At 41.1% G+C, this 26,303-nt stretch overlaps 1 protein-coding gene across 1 annotated transcript in view; it reads left to right on the top strand.

Moving 5' to 3' along the window:
* LOC109034008 (glucose dehydrogenase [FAD, quinone]) overlaps positions 1–1,494 on the top strand; it is a 31,166-nt gene extending 29,672 nt beyond the window's left edge. Inside the window, exon 4 of the mRNA XM_072303522.1 lies at positions 393–1,494. Within this exon, the coding sequence (XP_072159623.1) occupies positions 393–1,420 (1,028 nt within the window). The 3' untranslated portion in view covers positions 1,421–1,494. The remainder of the gene's footprint in view (positions 1–392) is intronic.
* Positions 1,495–26,303: the final 24,809 nt, after the last annotated feature.

The following is a 26,303-nucleotide window of genomic DNA, read 5'->3' as shown; positions in this document are numbered from 1 at the left end:
AAAAAAACCGGAAAAACCAACGGGAAGTTCGGATATTGAATTTTGGATTTATAAATTATGAAAATTGATTTCCATACAATATACAAAACCAAACGTGAATAAGATTTGTTCGATGTGATTACTATTTTGATCAGTGAAACTATGCATATTAATGTCCTGCTAATGAATGGACTTCTGAACTTCCAATTGTATAATTGCTTCTTGCGTGAACTTTTCAAGAGGAAAATGCAACTTGCTGCTTTAACTCATACCTTATGTAGTACCCCATACCAAATTTTTCAAACGATCTTTCCACCATTGAGGAGGATGTGTTACGGCACTATTGAAAACACCGGACGTCTACTTTTTTCAAACTCATAATCTAACCCTCCACTTTCGTCCCTTTGTTCCAGGCGTAGGTCCAGCTCTCCACCTGGCCGAGAAAGGGATCCCCGTGATCCACGACTCCCCCGGCGTGGGCCAGAACCTCATGGACCACATCGCCGTCGGCGGCCTGGTCTTCCTCCTCGACCAACCCATCTCCTTGGTCATCGGCCGGATCTTCAACATCCACGCGTCCATCCGTTACGCCGTCCTGGGCGACGGCCCCCTCACCTCCTCCGTCGGCCTGGAAACCGTCGCCTTCATCACCACCAAATACGGCAACGTCACCGACGACTGGCCCGACATCGAGTTCATGCTTACGTCGTCCTCAACCGTCTCAGACGGCGGCACCCAATGCAAGAAGGCCCACGGACTCCGACAGGACTTCTACGACGAGTACCTAGGTGACATCACCAACCGCGACGTATTCGGAGTCTTCCCTATGATCCTCCGCCCAAAAAGCCGAGGATACTTAAAGTTGCGAAGCAAGAACCCCTTACAGTATCCGTTATTGTACCACAACTACCTCACAGACCCGGATGACGTCAGAGTCTTACGTGAGGGTGTTAAAGCGGGTATCGCACTCGCTGAAACCGAGGCTATGAAACGCTTCGGGGCCCGGTTTCATGATCGACCTGTTCCAGGCTGCAAGAAGTTCACGCTATGGACGGACGATTACTGGGATTGCGTCATCCGGCAGTACACGATGACGATCTACCACATGTCGGGTACGGCCAAGATGGGCCCGGAGACGGACCCCGGTGCCGTTGTGGACTCCCAGCTTCGGGTTTACGGGGTCCAGGGGTTGCGGGTGATAGATGCGTCTATCATGCCGGTCATCACGTCCGGCAATATCAACGCGCCGGTCATCATGATCGGCGAGAAGGGGGCCGACATGATTAAGGGCTATTGGCGCGGGGTCGATTACGCCGCGGCTGAGAATCGAAAGAGGCGGAGGCGGCGTAGGAGGCGGGCGCTTGCCGCGAAGTATAACTTCCAGGCGCCTACCAGACCGGCGAGGTTTGACGCGCGTTTGAGGAATGAGACCGGTTGCTAGTGATGGTTTCAAGTTTCATGGGAGAGGAACTTTGTACTGATTTAAGAGAAAAAAATCCTGCAGTCTGTTTGGCTGGGGGTTGGTTTCTCAAACGCACAAAAAACGCTATTGAAAATCAAGAATATTTGGGCGCAGGAAGAATATATTTTAGAGATCCCCTGATTCTATCTTCCCTTCGGTTGCTTAAAAGTTACCCTAAAAGTTACTTTCCAAAGTCACATGGAAATTCGCTGAATGGTGACTGATGAACAAAGAGTTGAGCTAATGGTTTGGTAATCCTGGCCTAATTTTCAAAAACTTACTGAGATTTACTGAGTACTTGGCAAAGTGATTGCCAAGTACGCACCCTGATATTTATCAGTTATCATATGGAGTATTTTATTCGATTTAATGGTGGGTTTACGTTTTCGCTCATCTCCGATTTGGATTTTCTTGCAAGAAAAAATCTCCCAGCAAACTCTATTTTTTTAACGCTTTTGCAACACCGTGTGGATGATTGAATTGTGATTCTCTAGCAATGCTAGCTTATTTCGCAAAAATTTGTGTGGCAAAGGGCTCGCCCTGACAATTTGTAGTCTTCATTAGGCGAATATTAATTTATTTTTTCCTCAACAAGTTGCTCCTCAATCATCCCAGGCGAAAAGTAGCGTTGAACTCCGAACTTAACTTTTCCCTTACCCAATTACACTGCTCAGATTGAATGTTAGATTGCGGGACCTCTAAAATATACTGTCTCTGGTTAGACATTCCCAAACAAAATTCATTCTAGCTGATTAAGATTCGTTTCTCGAAAAGGCGGCGTTTTGTTCCGAAACCGAACACAGCGTTTGTTGCCGCTTTCTTCGCATCCATCAGAGTTGAGTGACAGAATTATTAATCTGGTATAGTTTCACCCTCATGAATTATGGCTAAGCTGCTTCCGGACGATGCATACTGTTCCACTTCGGAAGTACGATTTTATATTACGCACCTCAGATGATGCTTTAAGAAATGCGGCATTATAGAATATGACTTTGACGAAATTTTAAATCGTCATCTTGATTGCGGTGTTTCAAAATTTCTTCTCGTATTTTTTTGGAGAAATAATTACTTAATAATACGTTATAAAATCATCAGGGAATATTCTTGTAGGATGTTCGCATGCATCGCATTTCGTCTTTTCCCACACGAATGAACGTAACTCCATTCCATGGTTGCAAAATTGACTTAAACAATTTATATATTTACAAGAATATAGACATACAATTTCCCCTGAATTTCTCCTGATTTTTCCAGTAAGATCAGAAAGAAAAAATTGTAAATTTTTTAGTTAGAAATCCTTGAGATTCTCCTGGTAAAAATGCAAATTTTAGCTGGAAAATTCGGCAACATTGAAATGTAGTTAGGTTCTTTCGTGCGGGAAACGACGATTTAACAGAGAGGTTCCGGTTAGATTACAGTGTTTCCGAAGTCAATAAACATCTTTGGATCTACCTAAAAATTCCCAAAATAACAAAAAAGTTTTGTTTCCAGCCAAAAAATTGAAAACGCAAAGTTAAACAATCGTGTTTTTTTCAAAATTTGATTGAAGATCACACATTTAACATTTTTCAAAACAAAGAAAGAAGTCTCAAGTTTTTAGGAATACAGTAATCGAACCGGTTTCCTCGTGTTAAATTCGATCCATGCGCAAATTGAATTAGTGAGAACGAAAACACACCAACTCGAAAAAATGAAAATAAATGAAGACAGTCACGAAACTACACAGTACGTGAAGAAGTTAGTCCAAGAAAAAGACTTTTGGTGCCGAAAGACAAGTTTTAAGGACACGTTAAAGTTCCAAGTTGGAACAAATGCACTAACTTCATACCCTTTATAAAAATTGACTGACCTCAATGAAAATTGAGGATTATCGAGTTATCGAGTTGGTGTGTTTTCGAACTCACTGATTCAATTACATTACACTTCGGGCAGGCACTTCGCAAAAACTGTGGATAATGGTCTGATGTTGCCATTAAAAATGCTCCTGAATTTTCCTTATCCGGAATTTTGGTGTGGTTCCGTAGTTCCCTGGCTTAACCGCAAGTCGCGAGTGTTTCCGTGGTGAGCGACGATTTCGGAACTGCGAGACAGTGCAAGTTACGATAGAATAATTGACGCTATTATCCGGATATCGGAACTGGCGTATTGGTGTGGTTGCAACATCGTGGAGAAATTCTTGTTTAAAGCGATTACTTCAAATGACCGAATATATGGAATGCATTTTGCAAAAAGGAACGAAGAGCATTAGAATGTTGCTACGATTGTGCAACTTCTCTTGTCTTGGAAGAAAAACCTGGTCATCTATAAATATTTTCTATTTCACACACAAAAAACTGTAAATTTAAGACAAAAATTACCATGTAAATTTCATATTTTTCCATGATTACAGGTAATTTTATTGCAAAGAGTGAAGTCGCACAATCCTAGCAACATGGCAATGCTTCTGGTTCCTTTTTGCAAAATGCAATCCATATATTGTGCGTTTGTTTGTGAGTCTCTTGAATACGTTGACAAAGAAATCAATCATTCATTGAGCATCCATTCATTGATTAGGAGTCCGATAGAACTAACTTTTGTGTCATTTATAATCACAAGGCAGTGGCTAGGCGCGAATGGTCGATTTTCTATAATCCCTCATTTGAAGCTATGTTAAAAAATGATTATTAAGGAGTTCGTTGAAAATACCCTGTTTATCGATCCTTTGTCATAGCTTTAAATGGCAGATTAATCGATGTATCGCAAAGCACGCCACGCCACTGTTACGAGGAGACACGAGAAGAAATGTTGGTCAGATCTTTAAGGGTTGCACTGAATGGAATGAACCAGAATCGGCCTAAATGCATCATACGTTGACCGATTTATCCCCAAATATTTGTTTTTTACTCGAAACCCGCACATCATTCTGTCTAGCAATTTAGTGAGTACATTCTTTAAACCGTAAGGAATTGGACAGCGTGGGATGTAATTTGGCTGTTTCTGGTAAATTCGTCTGAAATTATTCTTCTCAGTATGAGCTCCTGAGCTTTTAGCTATTATTTTAGAATAGAACCAAGGATTTGATGTAAGTAGAATGAGAGCGTCAACGCCCAATATTCAAAACAGAGAAAAAAATCAGGACTTACAAATTTTATTAGTGGTTTAGCGATTGTGTATATTGTGTAAAAAAATTATCAGAAAGTCTAAGAGAAGTTGTAGAATATTGTACAGTGGTCGTAACGATTTCGGAAGATTTATTTTAAAACGGGTGTGCGTATTTATTCTTAAGGCAAATTTTGAGACTTACTTACACTGCCATCTAGAGGTTACCATTATTTCATGAATTATAGTATAGTCTAGTCTAGGGTAAAAACTATGTGTTGTAAATATTTGGAGAATCTTGTCCAAACCGCTTTAAAAAAAAAACGTCTTATGAGACACCACGAAAATAATGTATATTTTAGGAAAGCGGTCAAGAAATTCATTCTCATACAAAGCAGAGAAATGAAGTTCGACCTCCAGCAACTATTTTAACGCTCCGGAGTGCAAATTGCACATCCGATTGTATTGAAGGAATTTTGGCTGAGTGCGATGAATATGTATCGGCAGACTAATTAACAATGACGAACACCGCGCCGTTCGCCTCGACCTCGAGCAACTATTTTAACTCTCCGGAGATCAAATTGCATACCCAGCAAAATTGAAGGAACCTTGGGTGAATGCAATAAATTCGATGTTACAATAGACTTTCGGGAGTAGAGCGGTGATTGTCAATTTTAATTAAATGAGCCTGCTGATACCCATTCATGGCATTCACGCAAAGCTCCTTCAATTTTGTTAGGTATGCAATTTGATCTCCGGAGAGTTAAAATAGTTGCTCGAGGTCGAGGCGCACTTTGGGTAGCGGCGCGCCGCTCAGCCTTTCCGATTAGTCTTGAAAAGCAAAGCTTCAGTTTAAAAAATTGATTTTTCCACAAAACTCGAGTAAAATTTACAGTTGTGACTCAGGAAATGAATCCTTATAAGGGATTAGAATGCTTTGCCGCTAGACATAACACAGAATACAAAATACAATATTTTTGAGTTTTGTAAAAGTTAAGGAAGGGTCGCCCCTAATTGAAAGTTTGTCAAAGTTATAGAAGGAAAGGGATTGTTTAAAAAACGACTATGAATACGTGTTAAGGAAAAACGCCGTATGAACCTTCCGGCGTTGCCAAATTTCCTTTGATAAAATACGAATTTATTGGGAAAAAATATTTATCTTTTTCCTTCAATTTTTCAGACAATTTTGTTCGCGATATAATCTAAAATATCTGAAAGTGTCAAGGAAAAATATGCGTAACCTTCCCCTAAAATACATACTTTATTCGGAGAAATGTGGCAACTCTCGAATGTTCATACGGCGTTCTTCCTTGGTACGGCAGAATACGACCCGGAGCTTTCTAAGGAAACAGTGGCGATTCTTGAAAGTTAGCGACATTGTTTTTTCTCCATTTAAAATCACCTAAATTTTACATTTTCGTGGATTTAAATGGATAAAAACAGAGTTGCCAACTTGCAAAATCGTCACTGTAAGGAAATGAGTTGTTTAAGGTATGGCTAAGACTAAGACCCTATGAATACGGTCCTATCGCTGGTCGCTCAATTTTTTCCATCGAGGGTCACGTGCTCATAGATTGAGCCCCGGACGAGGCGCTTGTCTTGGAGTGCTCACGCTGTTTGATTGTCGATAATCGTCAACTGGAGTAAGTGTTGATAAAAAGCCGGGGCGCGTTTGTTGAGTCGTCGATGCATTGTCAGAGCGGAGGCGTTCTTCAAGTGTCATCGCATCGACAGTCGCGTAACATTTACATAATCCGACGTTACAGCAGTGGTGCATGCGTGCATTGCACGGCACATCCACGGCCCGTTCTGCCGTGCTAAGGAAGAACGCCGTATGAACATTCGAGAGTTGCCAAATTTCTCAAGATAAAATGTTTATTTTGGAAGAAAACTATTAATATTTTCCAGAGAAATTTTAAAAAACTTCAGACAAAATTGGGAACGAACTTATCTGAAAAATTGAAAGAAAAATACTTAAAAAGTTCCCCGAAAATTTGTGATTTACCGAAGGAAATTTGGCAACGCCTAAAAGTTCACACGGCGTGCTACAGTGCTAAGGAAAAACGCCGTATGAACCTCCAGGCGTTGCCAAATTTCCTTCGATAAAACGCGAATTTCCTGATAAACTTATGAATATTTTCCTTCCAATTTTTAAGATAATTTTGTTCGCAATTTCACCTATAGTTGTTGAAAATTTCAAGGAAAAATATTCATAACTTTCCTCGAAACTAAGCATTTTATCGAAGAAACTTTGGCAACTCTCGAATGTTCATACGGTGTTCTTCCTTAGCACGGCAGCGTTGTCGAGGCCCAAGACTAGAGAGCGCGCCCTGATGGGGAGGCAGTGGCGTGGCGTGAATTGCGATATATCGATTGTTATGCCATTTAAACCTATGGAAAAAGATCGATAAACAGGGTGTTTGCAGCGAACACCTTAATAATCGATTCTTTACCATAGGTTTAAATGGCAGATCAATCGATAAATCGCAAAACACGCCACGCCACTGTGGGGAAGCCGTCGTCACACGGTCAAAATAAGGCCCTCGAAACTGAAAAACTGGTCGATTCTGAACAGACAGAGATCCCTCACTCCTATCTTTTCTACAGTGTAAAAGTTACTTCCGGAAACTCCGTTACCTTCAGATTCGATGAATGATGACTCATGACTCATTTTACAATAGAGGAACGGTAATTTAACCACGGGGATGGTTAAATTAGCATTTTTTTATTGTGAAATCTACATTGAAACATGTCGAACACTACCAAATTGTTAAATCAGCAATTTCATATTTTCCGTGCAAAGTGCTCACCTCAACATTCATCAGTCATCATTAGTCGAATTTATTCGATTCTTTGCTCAACGATTTGCTCACTTATGATATTTTAGGCGAGAATTAGCACTGACGTTCGCTTCCGCTTAGAAATGTAACTATAGCAATCATCGCTGGGATAATATTGTATGAGGTGATAATGGGACAAACACCCCAGTGGTTACCGAAAATAGTCATAAGAAGAGACTGCATGTGTGTACGCAATCTATGTTAGAAGTCAAAATCAAACATTAATTCGTTAAAAATTGAGCTTAAGTTCATAAACTGACGAGGAACAGGTTTCTGCAGCTTTTCAGCGAAGTAAGCATTGTCTGATAGAATAAGTGCCACCAATTTAAATGATATAAAATGAGAGTGTAGTTAAAAATGGAATTCTTAGACTCAGGTTTCTACAGTAGGGTAGGATAACAGATAAGCTATTTAGTCAGTATCATTTTATCATTGGTTTAAAGATGCTCTTATCATTAGAGTTACCGTGATAAAAATATAAGGTTTAGTCGAAATAATCAAAGTAGGATTGTAAAAGACAAATGAATGTAATAGCAAACAAATTTGACAACAAGAAGCTGTTCAAAGTTTCATTTCAGAACATATATTGCAAAAATTTGGAGGATTTTCTTCAATCTTAAAAATGTATATGAGAACCTGCAGCAAACTACTTGATCAACTTTGGTAAAACTATCGTTCCAGAAAAATGCACAGCCCACTTGATCATCTGCTGAAAATTTTGGTGAACTCGAAATTAAGCAATGATCTGCGATGGTTCTTGCTAACTTAAGAAAACTATCTTACACTGTAATCAATACAAAACGGTTACAATTAAGAGGTAAGAATTGTCGAATGTTATCATTACAACCCCCAAAATTAGCAAAATGTCATTTATGTTAGAATGAATACAGAGCAGTTAAAAATGTAAATATGTGATAATAAATGTTGATTTATGATAAGAATGAGTTTTTATTTCTAAATTTTTTTTCTGATCGAAGATTAGTTATAAGTCAAAGAATTTGCTGTATTTTAGCTTGATAAAAAAGCTATGTTTAAAGGCCTGGATACACAGGGCAATTAATCGCCGCGAGTGAAAGACGAAAGCCAATATAGAGCCTTGATTTCGATCCATCGACGTCGACATATCGAAATCAAGGATCTCCATTGGCTTTCGTCTTTCACTCGCGGCGATTAATCGCCCTGTGTATCTAGGCCTTGAAAAGATGGAATCACAAAAAACCCCGATTATCCCTTCATTCCAGAAATTGTCACTAGTTTTATGCGGCGGCTATTGGATCATTCCTTCCATTGGAGCTTTCATTCCTCCGATGTTTTGGGCTTTAGACAAATTGTATTACAATTTGCAGTGAGGACCTGGTTCATTTTAGAAACATCCTATGTACCATCAGTTTCCCAATGCAGGTATGTTCTTTAATGCACGAGGTAGAGGTAGTCGTCCCTTATTGCAAAATTTAGCCCAACTACAAACAATGCCTCGCTCCGAATGTAGAGCCGCCGGCATAGTTTTTATTTAATTATTTTTTCCGATTTCAAAAGCTTTGTAAGTTAAATGTTGCCGGTTGACAGTGACTTCCCGAGTGCTTTGTGATGTGAATTTCACGCAAAATTTGGCGACATTGCATACGACGCTGAGCACGCTCTAAATTGAATTTTATCCCGCGCAATTTGGTCACGTCGCCCTCAGCGGGTTTGGGATTAACCAATCGCTTGCCGCGCTGAGAATTACGACAATCCACCGGGGTTCGATCTGGGAAACTGGACACTGAGAATTCCGCAGCCACACTGTCGCCGTCGCGATGAGCAGCGTTGCAAAATTTAAATTTAAAATCTTCCGGGTCTATAGATAACATTGAACAGACAGGCATGTGTAAGTGATCCTAATGAAAAACCACAGTAGCTTTCAAATTACCCAAGAACTTAAAAAGTAAATTTTGATAATGTTTTGGTAATGGTTGATTTTTGATAAGGTGACTCACTTTAGAAAGTCATTTGATTTGTTCTCTTCCTAATTAGGGCAATCATACGAAATCTCAACTACCGTGACCAAGTCCAGCATAATGTACCTTGAGTTGCATGAGAAGTCAAATTGTTCAGTATAGGTAAAGAAACCGGTTAGGGTAAAAAAAATATCAATTTTCATTTTTATGATGCTGAACGCTCTAAAATTATTTTAAGGACATTGGGTCAAAATTACAAGCCTTTTGCAATGCTAATGATGTTTTGGCAATTGAAAGGAATTGTTCCTATGAGAGTTGCAATAATTTTGACAAATTTGAAAACGGTGTCCTTAAATTCCCCATTTTTCGTCCTCAAACTTTGATTTTACTGCCTAAAGGTCAACTTTTTTAATTTCTGGATGATCTAATCACCAAATGATGCAATTATAACCCCAGTAAGCCATGGCATAATAATATGATTTCCCCCTAATCCAATGGCCTAGTTACACGATCAAATTGAACCATCAAATTGGGCCTCTCATTGGTCGCATCCTCACCTCAGGTCTTGTTTCACCAATCAGAGCTTCAGTTTGATGGCTCAATTTGATCGTGTAACTGGACCTCTAGGATAAATCAATAAATCATATCCAACTCCATCATAATTCTTGATTGCGCGAAAAGTTTTTTCAAGTTTCCAGATTTCAGTATTTGCTAGGTCTGCGTTTACTAGTGAATTTCGGCCCAAAATCTGGCACCACCGGGACGATGGAGTGGACATATTACTATATTACTGACCTAAACGATGGACGGAGTGTGCGTACGTGCAGTTTGCTCACCGACAACTTTCACTCCTGTCCCGTTCGCACCGCCACATCCACGTGGCCACGGTCGGACCCCATGAGCCTTCCACCTTCCGCTCATGTGTCGCAACTTACACCATCACCCACAAAAATCATCGAAATTAAGTGCAGCATTGAGGGGCTTGGAGTACGACGCACATACGTGCAGTTTTTTTAAGAAAAATTGAGATATTCATGTCAATTAAAACTAGTATGTACACTCTGAGAAAAATTCACAACTAAAATCCAAGTTTAAAGCATCAAACAGTTTAAACTTCATTTTTGCCCCAAGGTTCCATGTAATTTTGAAACGTGAAACACGTATTTCTTGAAATAGCGAAAACCGCACTTATGTGCCTTGTCTTCTAGGCTCCTTAATCGAAGCTTCTTTGGTGTATACAAAATTTAAAAAAGACAGTGGGTCCCAAAACCTTGCGTTTTTCATTTGGACTATAGGACTTCATTTGGACGTATTTCTGTGAAACATAACTATGTGCATTATGGCGTGAGCCCGGTTATGCATATATTTTTGTGGGTCTCAAGGCTCATTTCTTAGTGCACACAGTTCCGTTTGACAGAAATATTTCCATTTCAAAGGAACTAGAGATGGGTGGGAAAGATGAGGTGTGCTCGTTTGAGATGCATAATAAACAATGTAAAAGTGGGCGTGAATTTTTTTGAGAAAATGGTAAAATAGGCTTTTACATTGAATCAAAAGGAATTAAGCGCCAAAACCAATGAGCCGTGGGCATGCGACAAGAGTGTTGTGAACAGGGTTCATGAGATAAAGACTCAGATCCTCGAAAGGTCGTCTCCGTCGTCGCCGCTGACGTCATGCACTGGCGCTTTATAATTCCCACTCATTCTTACGGCCCTCAACTAACGAGCACACTCCTTCCTCCCCACCCGTCTCTGGTTCCTTTTAGCACTAATACGTCCATTTAATATTCTGAGTGTGCCAGGTGAGTAGATTACATAGTGATTTATTGCGGAATTTTGGAGCCAAAATCCTGGACAAGCTCGCTTTTAAAAAGTTCAAAGCCTCGAAGAAATTTTGAACGCGCCATAGTGGCTGGAACATGACGACCGTGATGTCCTACAATACGACACACTGGAAAAAACACATTGGATCTAGAGTCCAGACTCTTAAAAACATCGACAAGAAGAAATACTCTTGATTCAATTGGATTTTTGCTTAAATCAAGAGCCAAGCGTCTTAATTTGGGCGGATTTTCTTTTGATTTAAGCAAAAATCTGATTGAATCAAGAGTATTTTTTCTTGTCAATGTTTTCAAGAGTCTGGACTCTAGATTCAATGTGTTTTCTCTTTTCTAGTGTACGAAATAATGCTGGTGTTCTAGGTTTCACCTGAAAATTGGCACGATCTCTCTTAGAAACAACTCTCTCATTGATATGACTAGCGGACAATATAAGATGCGAATACATAAACGTATAATCTAGGGATGAGTGGATTTTGAATCTTCGCTCAGAGAGTTAACAATCGCTCAGTCATGGCAATCTGATTATGAGTACCCAAGTCAGTTCTCAAAGAATGGAAAATATTGCCAAATTGGATATCTCGCATGATTGAGATTTTGGTGAAATCATCTGGTGAACTTCATGATTAATCCGTATAGAGCAGTGACTTCATGATGATTTTGGTTCTGTAAAAGGAAAGTTATATCAGTTGCGAAAGGTTTTTGCGAGGCACAGAAATAACTTAAACTACAATTCCATATGGTGATATTTTAACACCTGGATGAGCTGTTGGACGCATGATGTGAAATTCAAAATACGTTTAACTCAAGATAAATCTGCTTTCATAATAATTTGAATTAAAAGTTAGGAGATGATATAATTAAAATAGCAATGTGTTATAATAATGCGGCTTGTTGTGCCCGTTGAGGCCGAAGATGCAATTTAGAAGCGTTGTTTAATTTTTTGTGCGGAAGACTTCTGTTAAAATATTATATTTCAATTTAGAATTGATAAAATATCCTTGGGGAAGCTACCTAATGTATCGAAGGGTCGAATATAGTAGAGAGGAAGGAGTACATTGCAATACTGCAAAAATTGCATTTCTCTGTCTAGCAAGAAATCCTGAACATACTCCCACTCTGGTATGCAGCAAAGGATATACATACAGAAATACGATTTCCGTAAAATTTAAATGTACTTGATTCTTTTATGCTAAACTTAATTAAGAGAAAATATATTCGGCCAATGCTGCGTTCTGTGATATTTACACCTCTGCATTCCGTGAAAAAGGAAAGTTGGGAAATCGATACAAGAATTTGCTGTCTCTAAAGATAATGTCGTCACTATCAGGACCGCAGAGAGCCCAACGAAGAAACGCTAGTGGCCGAGAGATGCTGAGCGACAAAACTCCTTCAAAAAACGAGCGGGCCAACTCGTGCATGAGAGTTAGAATAGTTGCATGCACCTTACTTGAAGGCGATTTATAAGTTCGCAGTAAAACATGAATGGCTTGCTCTCCGGCAAGCCACGTTCTCGGCGCGGTCGGCGTGTACTGAAAGTTTAGTGTGTTATAAATTGTTTAAAAGCCTTAAAATTAACCAATAAAGAAGGGAACATCCAAAAAATGTCCAGTCAAGATGCAGGCATTAATAAAATCAGAATTTTTGTGCAAGATTTTGAAAAGTTTATACTTTTAACTATTAAAATGCTAATTTTTTTAAAATTTGTGGTTGAAAAGACAATTTTAATCGACATTTTCTTCATATTTTCTGGGGGAAAATTTCATCAGTTAATATCACATAAAATCAACTGGTGAGACGGTGCACCAATTTAGTAAAATGATTGATTAAAGTTGCATTTTCGACCGAAAAACTTCAAAACATTAGCACTTTAAATGGAATCAATTTTTAAAAGAAACTTGAGTAGAATGAGACGTGACGGCGCTCGATAATTCTCATACTAATATTTCAGTCAATATAGCGTATGCCAAAGTTAAAAATCACGTATCTCCATCAAGGTGTTTAAAAATTTCCTTTCCTATTCTATTTTTTCGAAAGAGAACAAACCAACTCTATGTCTTATAATTTTCCCAGAATATTCTCCTAATGCCGAGAAAAATCGAGGGGGGTTTCAAGATATTAGACAAACAGAGACACATAGATTCAAGACAGGAAAAATAAAATATGAAAGGAAGTCTACAATGTCGCTAACGGACATGCGTGGTCTCGCACTTTACTCATCGATAAGCAACGCATTCATTGATGTTGATAATAACGCCTTGATACAACTATTCGTACTCTATGGATGCGCGTGTTGCATACGAAAAAATAGAAGGCGCTCTGCTCACTCTAGCCCATTAAGCAATGCACGCAGCAGTGTGTGGCGCGCCATTACGAAAATGCGGCACCACGAAATTCTTATTCATTTTTCTGTTAGGCTCGCGTTAGATAAGACAGATGTAAGGGTTATCTTCTGCATGCTTTCTCATGGTTGCATTTCGGATACACAACAAGCACAATTTCAGGTTATAAATGGCAGGAAGGGGAAGAATTTTACTTTTGAAAGCTTTGTTTTCATCGGCTCCCTGGAAGAATAATGCTAGTTATGACTGTCTTATCTGAAACTACATCATTTTTTGCGCACTTACGGTTTTCTCACATATCTCGTTTTCATAAAAATCACACAATGGAGAATTTTCACGCAAGTTTTTTATTGCTTCATCTCAAAGTGCCTAAAGAGCTGATTTTGCAGTATTTTTTATAGTTTTTTCTGCAATGGGAAATAGTATAAAAATAGATTTAAAAGTGAGAAAATGCACCGCCTAGTGACGTCGTATGGCGGCATTTCCCATTTAAACACATGTATTTTAGCAGATTAAGTTATTTTGTCATATATCTCCTCCAATAATTGTTCAATTTATAACCCAAGGGTATCTTCGTGTTCAGCTGACTTGGTAGCGTCCACTTACACACAAAATTCATCAAATTTCTGACACCTGCAAATTCTCTATTTTGCTGTTTTAGGTATTTTTGTGATTTCATCTAAAAGAATTAAGACGAATCTTGAAGGAAACTCGATTTCGAAAATTCGAGACTTACGGCTCTCTTCGCAATCGCGGCAGATTACATATTTCGAGAGGGCGCGAGAATTGCGTTCGAACCTAACCCGAGGCGGAGATTTCAGAACTCGGTGAGCGACGGCGGCGACGCAACCTCGGAACCCGGCCCGTAATCGGACTTCCGACGAAGACGAGAGGATAGATTCCCGTCGGCGCGGGCTGTAATTCAACGACCAAGATGTTGACATCTCGCGAGTCGGCCCCGGAGCGCGGCGGTGCTTTAGTGCTTACGTCGAAAAATTGAATAAAAATAAAAATACGTCCACGGCTCCGGGCCCCGGGGCGAAGAAGAATGAATGGAACCGATCGATCCTCGGCATCGCAGACGAGTTTCGTTGTTTGAAAGCGAGGCCGGCGTTGTCGGATGGGCATCCAGATGGAGGAGGTCTATTGTGACGCCATCATAAAGTGGTAAAGATGGTGGTGTCATGTGCTGGTAACCATAGAGTGCATAGAGTCGTAATGTAAATGGGAGAGCTGGCGCCATGAACGCCATGAGCTGGCTCGACGAATTCCGAGCCCGGTGTGCGCCGAGTTCGGGTCGCTTTTTCGATACATTTTCGATCCAAAATGGCAGTGTGGAATACGTGGTAATTCCTATCTCCTTTGTTTTTGTTTGTTGTTGTTGTTGTTGTCATCGGATGGCCGGGTACCCGTGTATCGCAAACAATCGATTATGTATCGAAAAAATGACCCGGCGTCACACAGGAGTCTCGGAATTCGGGACATGGAAAATGCTTAAAAGTGGCGCCAGCTCTCCCACTTACATTACGACTCTATGTACTCTCACTATGTACTCTATGCTGGTAACACGCTCAAATTCCCATCAATTTCCGATCAAATGGTGACTGGTGCGCACCATCCACCATCAAATTTCTGCGGCCTGCAAAAGCCATGGATAGACGATCAAATTCCGAACCAATTCCGATCAAAGTAGACATGCTAATGACTGGTGGTCACCATCTACCATCAAATTTTGACGGGCCGCACTTATTTGTTCAAAGTAAGATCAGAATGAAGTGCCACCATTCATCATTTCCTGCCACAGGTAACATTTCTGCCAAGTTTTCATTTTAAAATGAAGCAAATTAATGAGTTCAAGACTGATGACTCCCGACACTTTGATGCTACTTTGATCGGAATTGGTTCGGAAATTTGATCGTCTATCCAGGGCTAAAAATTTGATGGTAGATGATGGAGATGTGGGGATCATCCTTCATCTGATTTCCACACAACCGTGCTTATTTCATGCTTATTTCAATCAACACACTGTTTTAATTACTTCTACTCATCAATCTAGATAACTCTCGACCGCCATCTTGGTCATCATTTTGATCGGAATTTGACGGAAATTTGATCGTGTAACCAGGCTAATGGTGTGAACAAACCCGAACTCTGATCATGGAGTCAACGATTGTTGACGACGCGCTCAGAGGGCCAGATTTACTGACTTGCCATCCATGGACCGCCGCCTGTATTTTGCTGCCCCCTTCTCATTCGTTTTGAAACATCAATAAAAACCATCAAGTGAACGTACCGGAGGGGAAGGGGTGCATAAGACGCATTTACTTGTGTTGGACACATTTTTTGCGAAAGCCCTGTCGACACTACTAGCAAAAGTTCACCGAACTTGGCGCGAAAGTTAAGTTCCGTAAACCTATCTCTGTGTGGACAAGGCCTTCCATTCATAAGAAATGAGCGAAAAAATTATGAAAGAACAAACATAAATGTGGTTTAATAATTTTAACTTCCGCCGCCGTTCCGCGCTAACCGCGATGTGTTTCGCGCAATGCGTGAAGTATTCATGCAGTCTCGTAGGCGCTATGCTTTTCGCACCGACCGCCGCTGCACGCACTGTGTTTGACGCAATGCGTGAAGTATTCATGCAGTCTTGTAGGCGCTATGCGTTTCACGCCGCCCGCTGCTGACCGCAGCGACCGGACTGGAGGCGGCATTCATAGTAAAACCCGCTAACCATTTCCTTTGGATAGCAACTCTCATCATTACGCTTTTTTCTCGCTGTTCGACTAAAAATTTAGAGCTGAACAAAATATTGTTTACCAAAAATTAGCTTGTAGATCATCCATATTGCTTAACACTTGCCAAACAATTGCAGGGACTGGGATTGCAAAAGATTGATTTCAGTGGCGCCCCTGTAGCAAAAGTTCCCGATCGTAGCCAAGAGGCTGCTGAAGGGTTTCTTATGGTCTCTGCATCATCCTTTAAGTTCTATGTTCCAGCGAGACATTGAACCTAGTACAAATAGTTGATTGATATGGCTCGCTATCCAAATGCCATTAAATAAAGAGAAGGGGGTTCCATTTGTGGTTTACAGGTTGAACATATCCCACCTTCGAAATATTTCAATTTTTAAAGACTCCAAGTGGACTTAACTTAATTCTATTCAAAAACTGAAAACATCCCAGAGGAATATTATTTCACCGATGGAGAATGCATGGATTAGGAGGACGGCCGACAGCTATTAAAATAATAATAATAGTGCTGCACCAGCACCACAATCTCCAAACTTCAGTGCGGTCTGCCTTTCATTGAAACGCGGCAGCAGACACGCACTTCAAGTATTCGGTGTCGGTGGTGAGGATTTAAAAACCACCTCTGAGCCACTTATACGGACATGGTCTGAGATTTAGACGCGCGAAGGAAATAAGAAAGAGAGAGGAGAGAAATCAATTTGACTTGTAAATCTGTGTGCCTCCCTTTCTCCTATCCCTCTATCGCTATCTCTTTCTTCCCGCTCTTCCTCTACTCATTCCTCTCTTTTCTGTAAAAGGTTGCTTATGGATATATGAGAAAAAAACCACTAAGAAGTGGTCCGAATACTGTATGTAACAAGGTGGAGAAATGGTGCTGGGTCCACACCATTTCGCGGGGGAATCAAAGCCAAGAAGTTCCAAAAATTATAATTAGAGTCAAAAATAATTTGTTTTAACTCTAATGAGCTTACGGATATATGTATGACGGTATTATCAGAGCTCAAAAATAATATCAATGATCAAAATTTGCTCGATGGCATCAACGATGTTTGCTGCAATTTTCAGTAGAATATTGCGAAATATTCGTAGGAAATCGCTCATTCTTTTAATTGGTTCTCATTTCTCAATATGGATGCAAAAAAACTCCATTTAATACGTTGCTAACAAAGGAAAAATCGGTCTCGAAACAGAGAAGTATATTTCTAGAGGTCCAGAAATTCGTTTAATACAACTACTTTGGAATTCCGTGGCTGTGATAATGTAGGAGTTTCAGCGGACCCCCATGAAAATTTTCTGGACACAACAGCAGTGACTCTCGGCGAGAGCTTGAAAAGGGTCGTGAACAATGTCACGAAATCAAGAAATTAATGAATAAAAAGATGCACTTAGTGTTACAGTAATGGATAGATCACACAAAATGTCTTAGCTACAAACGGTTGGTTTATCAATTTACTCACGCTGAAAGCAAGAATAGAGCAGAGAGCAGGCTCGTTCAGACAATTTTCTTACCTGTAACAGAGTAGAGGTACATAAATTTACATTTAAATCTGATGACACCCATCGACATTGATTACATAATGAAAGGGATGATTAAATAGAAGTCACCAATATTACGTCTAGGAGTGTTTTAATGATATTCAACGCACACGAGGAGAAATTGAGGGCGGCTGAGTGCATTCGACGAAACACTTCAGAATTTGAAATGATTGAGGAACAGCTTCTTCGCCTATTTGGTTTATAATGTGTTTAAAAAAAATGTAAAGAGTTTCTTGATAAGTCAGTATGTTAAGGACAATTTTCCGAGTCTCAAGTAAAATTCAACACGATGACTTTGGAAATAGATCTTTGCAAAGGATTTACCACTGCGAAAAACAAACAAATACGCAAGAAAAAAATCCATGGCAAACTACAAGATAGATGCACATCTATCTTTAAACTTACAAGACTTCCAATTTAGTTTCTTTCGTATTTTGCATTTTTTTAGGTGGTAAAGCCTTGCAACTTCTTTCACTGATCCTTATTCGAAGTTATTCGACTGATTATTGCTCGAAGTTTGCAAAAATTGTCTTACACGGAGAAAAAAACCTCGTGCGTGGGACCCGAAGTTTAGGTCATATGGGTCTCGGAAGTTTTCGGAGTGAGCATCTGAACACTTTAGGTCTAGCTGTCGAGGTTCGGATCACACATCTGAAACTTCAGTTCTTACATCTGAAGTACTTCAGATTTGAGAACCGAAGTTTTTCGGATGTGAGAACCGAAGTACCACATATGTAAGAACTGAAGTTTCAGATGTGTGATCCAAACCTCAGCAGCTGGACCTAAAGTGTTCAGGTGCTCAATCCGAAAACTTCAGAGATCCATATGACCTAAACTTCGAGTCCCACGCACGAAGTTTTTTTCTCCGTGTAAGACAATTTTTGCAAACTTCGAGCAATAATCAGTCGAATAACTTCGGATATGGGCCAGTGAAAGAAGTTGCAAGGATTTACCACCTAAAAAATGCAAAATACGAAAGAAAATAAAAAGGAAGTCTTGTAAGTTTAAAGATAGATGTGCATCTACCTTGTAGTTTGCCATGGAATTTTTTCTTGCGTATTTGTTTATTTTTCGCAGTGGTTCCTGTTTTCGTGTATTTATAATGATATTAAAGGTATCCTTGAATTTCCCTTAGTCTTACTAACTGTGAACCATTGTACCCTCATCTTCAACGTTTCCATTCGGGGTCGATTCGATTTGGCTACTGCGGCTCCATTGGCGCCCCATCCCGTCTGATTGACGGGCCCGCCGCTTCTGGCCGGGCGCGAAACGTCGCTTTCCGATGCACCGCCCAGGGCCGGGGTCGAGCGGCGGCGGGCCCGTGCTCCGAATCGGTGGCCCCGATTTGGGCATCCCGCGGGTCAACGGCGGGGGCACCTCGGCCGACCAAAAACAGCGCCCGTTAATGGCCACGCGGACAGACGCACCGAATTCAGACCGAAGAAAGTAAAAGCCAAGATGGGGCCCATCGATAAAGGACCACGGGCGTTTTTCACCGGGCTTTCGGCTCCGAGTGTGTGCATCCTAAAATGCAGGGTGAGAGTCGGAGGGGCTTAATTGCGATGCATCGTTGCAAAGTTGCAACGATATGAACAGATTTAACTTGGATTGATTTGGACGTATTTCTGCGAAACGGAACACTGGAAAAAAAAACACTGGATCTAGAGTCCAGACTCTTAAAAACATCGACAAGAAAAAGTACTCTTGGTTCAATCAGAATCTAGCTTACATCAAGAACCAAGCCTCTTAATTTAAGGCGGATTTCGTTTTGATTCAAGCAAAAATCCGATTGAATCAAGAGTATTTTTTCTTGTCAATGTCTTGTCAAGAGTCTGAACTCTAGATCCAATGTGTTTTTTTTTCCCAGTGAACTGAAGACGATTGGGAAAGATAGGGTGTGCTGATGTGCTCGTTGAAGCTGCATAATAAGATACAATGTTGAAGTGGGCGTGATTCCCTTGGAGAAATGGAAAAGCGAGATTTTACATTCTGTTGAACGGAACTATGTGCCAACTGAATGCGGCACTCATGAACCATGGGCATATGACAAGAGCGTTGTGGACACTTCACTGGAAAAAAAACCCATATGGATCTAGAGTCCATACTCTTAAAAACATCGACAAGAAAAACTACTCGATTCAATCAGATTTAAGCTTAAATCAAGAACCAAGCCTCTTAATTTGAACGGATTTCCTTCTGATTTAAGCTTAAATCTGATTGAATCAAGAGTCCGTTTTCTTGTCAATGTTTTCAAGAGTCTGGACTCTGGATCCAATGTGGTTTTTTTTCAAGTGTTGGACAGGGCTAATGAGTTAAAGACTACCGAGAGCGGTCTCGGTGGACGCTTCGTCCCTGATGACGTCACTGGCGCTTTATAATTCCAATTCATTCTTACGCCCTTCGACTAACGAGCACACCCCCGTTTTACCACCGGTCCTTGGTTCTGTTTGGCAGAAATGCGTCCATTTGTTTCTTCGCATGTTTCATTCTTTGACCAAAAAACTGAGGATCACTCCTGAATTTCGCGAGCAAATTCTTCTCAAACTGGAAAAAACCATCGACGTTTCATAACATGATTCCCTCTCATAATTTATTTTTTTAACATAAAGCTACGCACCGTATCGCTCTGAAAGATTATGTAAAATTGTCCAGTTTGTGAGGAATTTGCTTACAAAATTCAGGTCGGAATGATACTCGGTTTTTTTTTTTAAAGTTGTCCGTTTTATGATTCTTTCTCAATAAACTCTGTAAGCCTCCCTCCTTTAATCACAGTGTGAACCAAATGATCTCCAAAGGAAATGAGTCGTTAATGGAAAGACTATGAAGACGACCCTTACCAAATATACTTCTGGCCGAATCTCAACCCGAGTTCCTTTTACGCACCCCTTTAAAGACTACAAATGGACCACTAGACAAGGTACGAATTTAAGCAATCTGATACATGTTTCTTAACCAGAATTTCACGTAAAACACGATTCACACTACGAAAATTACCGAAATCAACTTCTAACGAAGATATTAACCTTTTCATTTCACATTGGTTACGAGGAATTTGAACTGCCCGCTCACAAGAAACTCAAAGCTCTACGTGAGTCAAATCGCCCACTACATCGGTTTCAGCAAGCTTCTCAATCGAGCAATGTTCATTTTCCACCATGTGTTGTTCAAACTATTAGCAATTTGCTACAACTGGGCCAAAGCGTCAAGATTGAGGTTGCCAGATTTTTATATCGCAGAGACTGTCATGATAACGTTTAGCGCGCGATGTGAATCACGTAGAGCATTGAGTTTTCATGAGCGGGTGGTTTGAATTCACGCATCAAGAATCATTAAATATCTTCGTAAGGAGTTGATTTCGGTAATTTTCGCTGTGAGCATCGTGTTTTACGTAAAATTTCGGTTAAGAAACATGTATCAGAATACTGAAATTCGTACCTTGTCTAGTGGTCCATTCTCGAAAAGCGCCGTGACGCTTTATCGCAAAGCCGGCAACGTCGCGCGACGTTGTCTGGCTTCCTCCCGCGGCGTCGCACAATGGATCGAGTCCATGGGGGTGGTCGGATCAAATGGACGTATTTATGCTAAAAGGAGATATGTGCAAGTGGAAAGATGGGGTGTGCTCGTTAGTTGGGTCATAAGAAACAATGTGGTCAGTGGATATAGCTCCTTTTGAGAAAATTGAGAAGCGGGATTTTCTATTAAATCAAAAGGAGCTAAACGGCAAAATATGCTAACTCATGAGCCGCGGGCATGGGAAGAGAGCCTTGTGCACAGGGCTCACGAGTTACAGCGCCCCGACGACCATCTCCCCGTCGTTAGAGTGCGCACTCATTGCCGCTGACGTCACTGGCGCACAATATTCCCCATTCATTCTTATGGCCCGACCACTAACGAGCACACCCCATCTTTCCACTTCCACATATCTCCTTTTCGCATAAATACGTCCAAATTTGGAAACTTTAAACGCTTATAACTCCGTTTTTACAAAACTTTGAGGTTATAAAACCGATCCCATCCTGCCGTGCTATAGGAAAACGCCGTACGAACCTGCAGGCGTGGACGAATTCTCTTTGATAAAACACGAATTCCCCGGTAAATTTATGAATATTGAGAAACAACTTAATCAGCCAAAATACACATAAGAAAAGAACAACTTAATTTGGGGAAAAGGCTGCAAATAAAGAAAAAGGAATAAACAAAACCCGGAGCGTTTCAAAATAATTACAATTTCATTATCAACCGGAAAATAAATTAAAAACAAAAACGAGCCGTCGCTACGCTGTTATTGCGAGACCGAGACTCTTTTTTTATGGATATTTTCCTCCCAATTTTTCAGATGATTTCGTTCGCAATTTCACCTAGAGTTCCTGAAAATTTCAAGGATGAATATTATAGCTTCCCGCAAAAATAAGCATTTATTCAAAGGAAATTTGGCAACTATCGGATGTTCATACGGCGTTCTTCCTTAGCACGATAGCATTGGTTTCCTCGTGAAATTATCTTCTAGATACCCCCCCTTAAAATTTAAAATGTGCCGATTTAAACATCAAAATTTTCAGTTTAAGTTAACAAAATTTGATGTCCGACCTCTCTAATTCACTCGGTCCACTGTGCGTCGCGGCGCGGCGTTTGTCGCCGTCGCCGTCGCCGTCGCCGTCGCGTCCGTCCGTTCGTCCGTCCGTCTGCGTCTGCCGGCTCGGCGGCTTCTTTCGGCTGCTCACGAGCACGACTCCCCACAATAACTTTCTTCCAGTTCACTTTCACTGCATGTGTTCCGACTCCGAGTCAACGCCGCACACCGCGCCATGCCGCCACCGATTCCCAAGTTTAAAAATCCCCTACCCCCCCCCATCCCCCTATCCCCTATCCCCTACCCCTCACCCTCCTCCTCCGCGGACAACCCCCTCCCCCGGCCCTACCATCGCACGGTGGAGCTCCTCGTGAGAGATCCTGAACCCGCGATACCCGCGGTGGCGAGGGGTCAGCACTGCCGTGTTCAGGAAAAACGCCGTATGAACATTCGAGAGTTGCCAAATTTCCCTTGATAAAACATGTATAATTGACGCAATTTAAGAATACTTTTCCTTGAAATTTTCAGATATTTTGGATTAAATTGCAAACAAAGTTTTCTGAAAATGTTGAAAAAAAATATACATAATTTTTCCGGTAAATTCGGTTTTTATCGAAGGAAATTTGGCAACTCTGGAATGTTCGTGCGGCGTTCTTCCTTAGCGCGGCGGAGCAGAAGCGTGCGAGCGGTTCCGCGACCCTGGGAACGTTTTTTCACCGCGATTAGGCCCCGTAATTTCATAATTTTATCATCCGGAAATATGGCCGATTTTTCGAGCTGTTTCCGCTTTGCGGCTTTGATGCTTGAAGAGCGGGAGGGCCGTAATTGCATTTTAACGTTGGAGAATGCTATTTGAAAATGCATTTTTTTCATCCATGTTGATTGCGATTTTTATTGGTTATAGAATATGTGCCGCAGGGGCTTTTTTTGGCCCTTAAATTGGTCGAAACTCGTAGAGGCGCGGAAAAAACTACGTAACGAAGTTTGGTTCCTTTTAAATCAAACTCGCTGGTAAAACACTCTCCGGAATTTGAAATTTTTTTAATGTGGACAAATAAGAGAGCGTCGCTTACTTTCTTAGTCTGGCGTTGAAGTCACTGACGAACAATCAGTGGGTGACCCCTGCGTTCCTTCTAAATCGAAGGAGATAACAGCCCATTGCATCGTAAAATGATACCGCGGCGCCGTAAGCCGTTGGGCTTATCACATCTGGCATTTTATCAAATGGCTGGTTGTAAAATTTTGACAGTTTACGGAATTCTGTAAATGTATGGCGAAGAGTTCACGGGTTTTCAATATTTAGGGAAAAATAACTCTTCAAATCCGCGAGCCCTCCTTGTTCCTCCCTTTTTACATGCCCTTACTGAAAATTTCACGAGAAATGTGCATTCAGGATCTTAAAATCATTTAAAATACTATTGTATGCTGCATATTTTTACAGAAACTCTTCTTAAGGAATTGCTTTGCCTAAAATTAGAGGAAAAAATCATAATTTCAATGTAGGTAAGAATATTTGATTATTTGCCTAGGCATTTGCAGGGTATGTCCACTATAACAGGTCTGCCAAAAATCAGTACTTTTATAGTACTTTTTCAATACATTCCCAAGACATTCAGTACCTCCTCAACAGGAAAATTCGGTACTTTTTCGGTACTTCCAATTGACGAGATTCGAAAAATTTCAAAAATTTAAGTTTCTCTCTCAAATTGCGACAGAAACGACAAAAAAGTGGAAAAATTACGTACCTTCCAACGGAATTTCCGCACTTTTTTAGTACTTCCGGACCGCACTTAAAAAATCAGTACTATTTCCGAACTTTTCGGAAATTCCGGACTTGTCACTGAAAAAAAATAGTATGCTGTTTTAGCACCTAGGATGTCAAAAATGTGTCTGGTGATCCCAAAATGCTGTCTTTACTGCCCTCGCAGTTAACTTTACATCCTGCGAATGCAAATTCAACTGCGTGGGCAATCAAGGTAGCATCTTAGGATGACCAGACACATTTTGACATCCTTGGTGCCAAAACAGCATACCATTTTTTTCGGTGTGCATTCGACAAAATGCCTGATTTGACTGTTGGCCTTCGACGTATGCATTTCATTGATCAAAAAGTCGGAGTTGAACAGATCTTAGAGTTCGAGATTATATCAATTATGACGAGTGGACGGGATTCATTCAAGTTGGTCTTTCATTGAGCAGCAACTCGAGTGCGCACCTCCTCCCTCCACGAATGTGTTTCCAGTCCGGCCACGATCGCGCCAGAGTCTGTCCTTCCTTCCGCACCGCGGCTCTTGGCGTCTTCGGACCGTCAACCGTTACGAAGGCTTCATCCAGCGATACTCAGCCCAAACGTGCCTCCTCTCCTTTGGCCACTCATCTCAAATGCTGTGCCGCACCAAGACGCAGGGCCGGATTAAGGGGGTGGCCACATGGGCCGTGGCCCATGGCGGCAAATCTATAGGGGGCGGCAAATTTTGAAATTTTTTTAAATGTAGGTATAGAAAATTTGAATTTAGAAAAAAAACTACAAACGAGAAAAGGCGACAAAATCTCTAATTTTCTGAGAGTATAGTAATTTCTTTTTTGTCGTCTTTCAGTGATAAAAGATATAGCACCTTCAATGGAGATGTTGCATGTGTGAGGAATTTGCGATTTGACTGTTGATTCTTATGTAAAAGTTGGCGAGAAACACGATGGTGCCTCTGCAGGTCGATTGTTGAATCGTTATCGAATGACCTTGATCGATAAATAGCATTGTAAAGATAGGGATTTATCGATCAAGTCCATTCGATAGCGATTCAACAATCGACCCGCTGGTTTTCTCTGGAATCAACTCCCAAGCTCAAAAAAGCTCTCAAGTTGAGGCCAAAAAGGAGGGGATATCCCACCCTACCCTGAGAGTCCACGTCTACATCAAGACAAACTCTCCATGCAAAGATAGGGAGGAAATACATTAGCAGTGATGCCGTGTTTTCAGTTTTGAAGTCCCCAAATAAAGTGGCAGCCCTGTCAATGTATTTGCTCCATATCTTTGCATGGAGGGTTTGTCTTGATGTAGACGTGGACTCTCAGGGTAGGGTGGGATATCCCCTCCATTTTGGCCTCAACTTGAGAGCTTTTTTTGAGCTTGGGAATTGATTTTAGAGAAAACCAGTGGCACCATCACCATCGCCATCGTGTTCCTCGCGAACTTTTACATAAGAATCAACAGTCAAATAGCAAATTCCTTACACATGCAACATCTCCATTAGTCGAGTTAAGAGAGAAACCAAACACGCAATTTGGCCTGGAACGGCGCGACTTAGAGAGAAACGATGACGAGCACTTGAGGTGAAAAGGAGAAGCCCTCAGAGCGGCGATTGGCATGTAACACATACTAGCCCCTGCAAGACTGCACGAATACTTCGCGCATTGCGGCAAACACAGTGCAATCAGCGTGAAACGCATAGCGCCTACAAGACTGCGTGAATACTTCACGCATTGCGTCAAACACAGTGCGTTCAGCAACGGTCGGCGTGAAACTCATAGCGCCTACAAGACTGCATGAATACTTCACGCATTTCGCCAAACACGATGCGGTATGCGCGGCGCGGCGGCGGAAGTTAAATTCATTAATCCACGTTTATGTTCGTTCTTTCATAATTGTTTCGTTCATTTCTTATGAATGGAAGGCCTTGTCCACACAGAGATAGGTTTACGGAACTTAACTTTCGTGCCAAGTTCCGTGAACTTTTGCTAGTGGTGTTGACAACGACAAGGCTTTCGCAAAAAATGTGTCCAACACAAGTAAATGCGTCTTATGCACCCCTCACCCGCTGCCACGTTCATTTGATGGTTTCTGTTGATGTTTCAAAATGAATGAGAGGGGGGCGGCAAAATACAGGCGGCCCATGGGCGGCAAGTAGTTAAATCCAGCCCTGCCAAGACGAATGATCATCTCTAAAAGAGAATAGTTCTCGTAAAGTAAACGGC

The sequence above is a fragment of the Bemisia tabaci genome, chromosome 8, assembly GCF_918797505.1.
Source record: "Bemisia tabaci chromosome 8, PGI_BMITA_v3".
NCBI classification, from domain to species: Eukaryota; Metazoa; Arthropoda; class Insecta; order Hemiptera; family Aleyrodidae; genus Bemisia; species Bemisia tabaci.
This window is presented reverse-complemented; position numbering and strand designations above follow the sequence as displayed.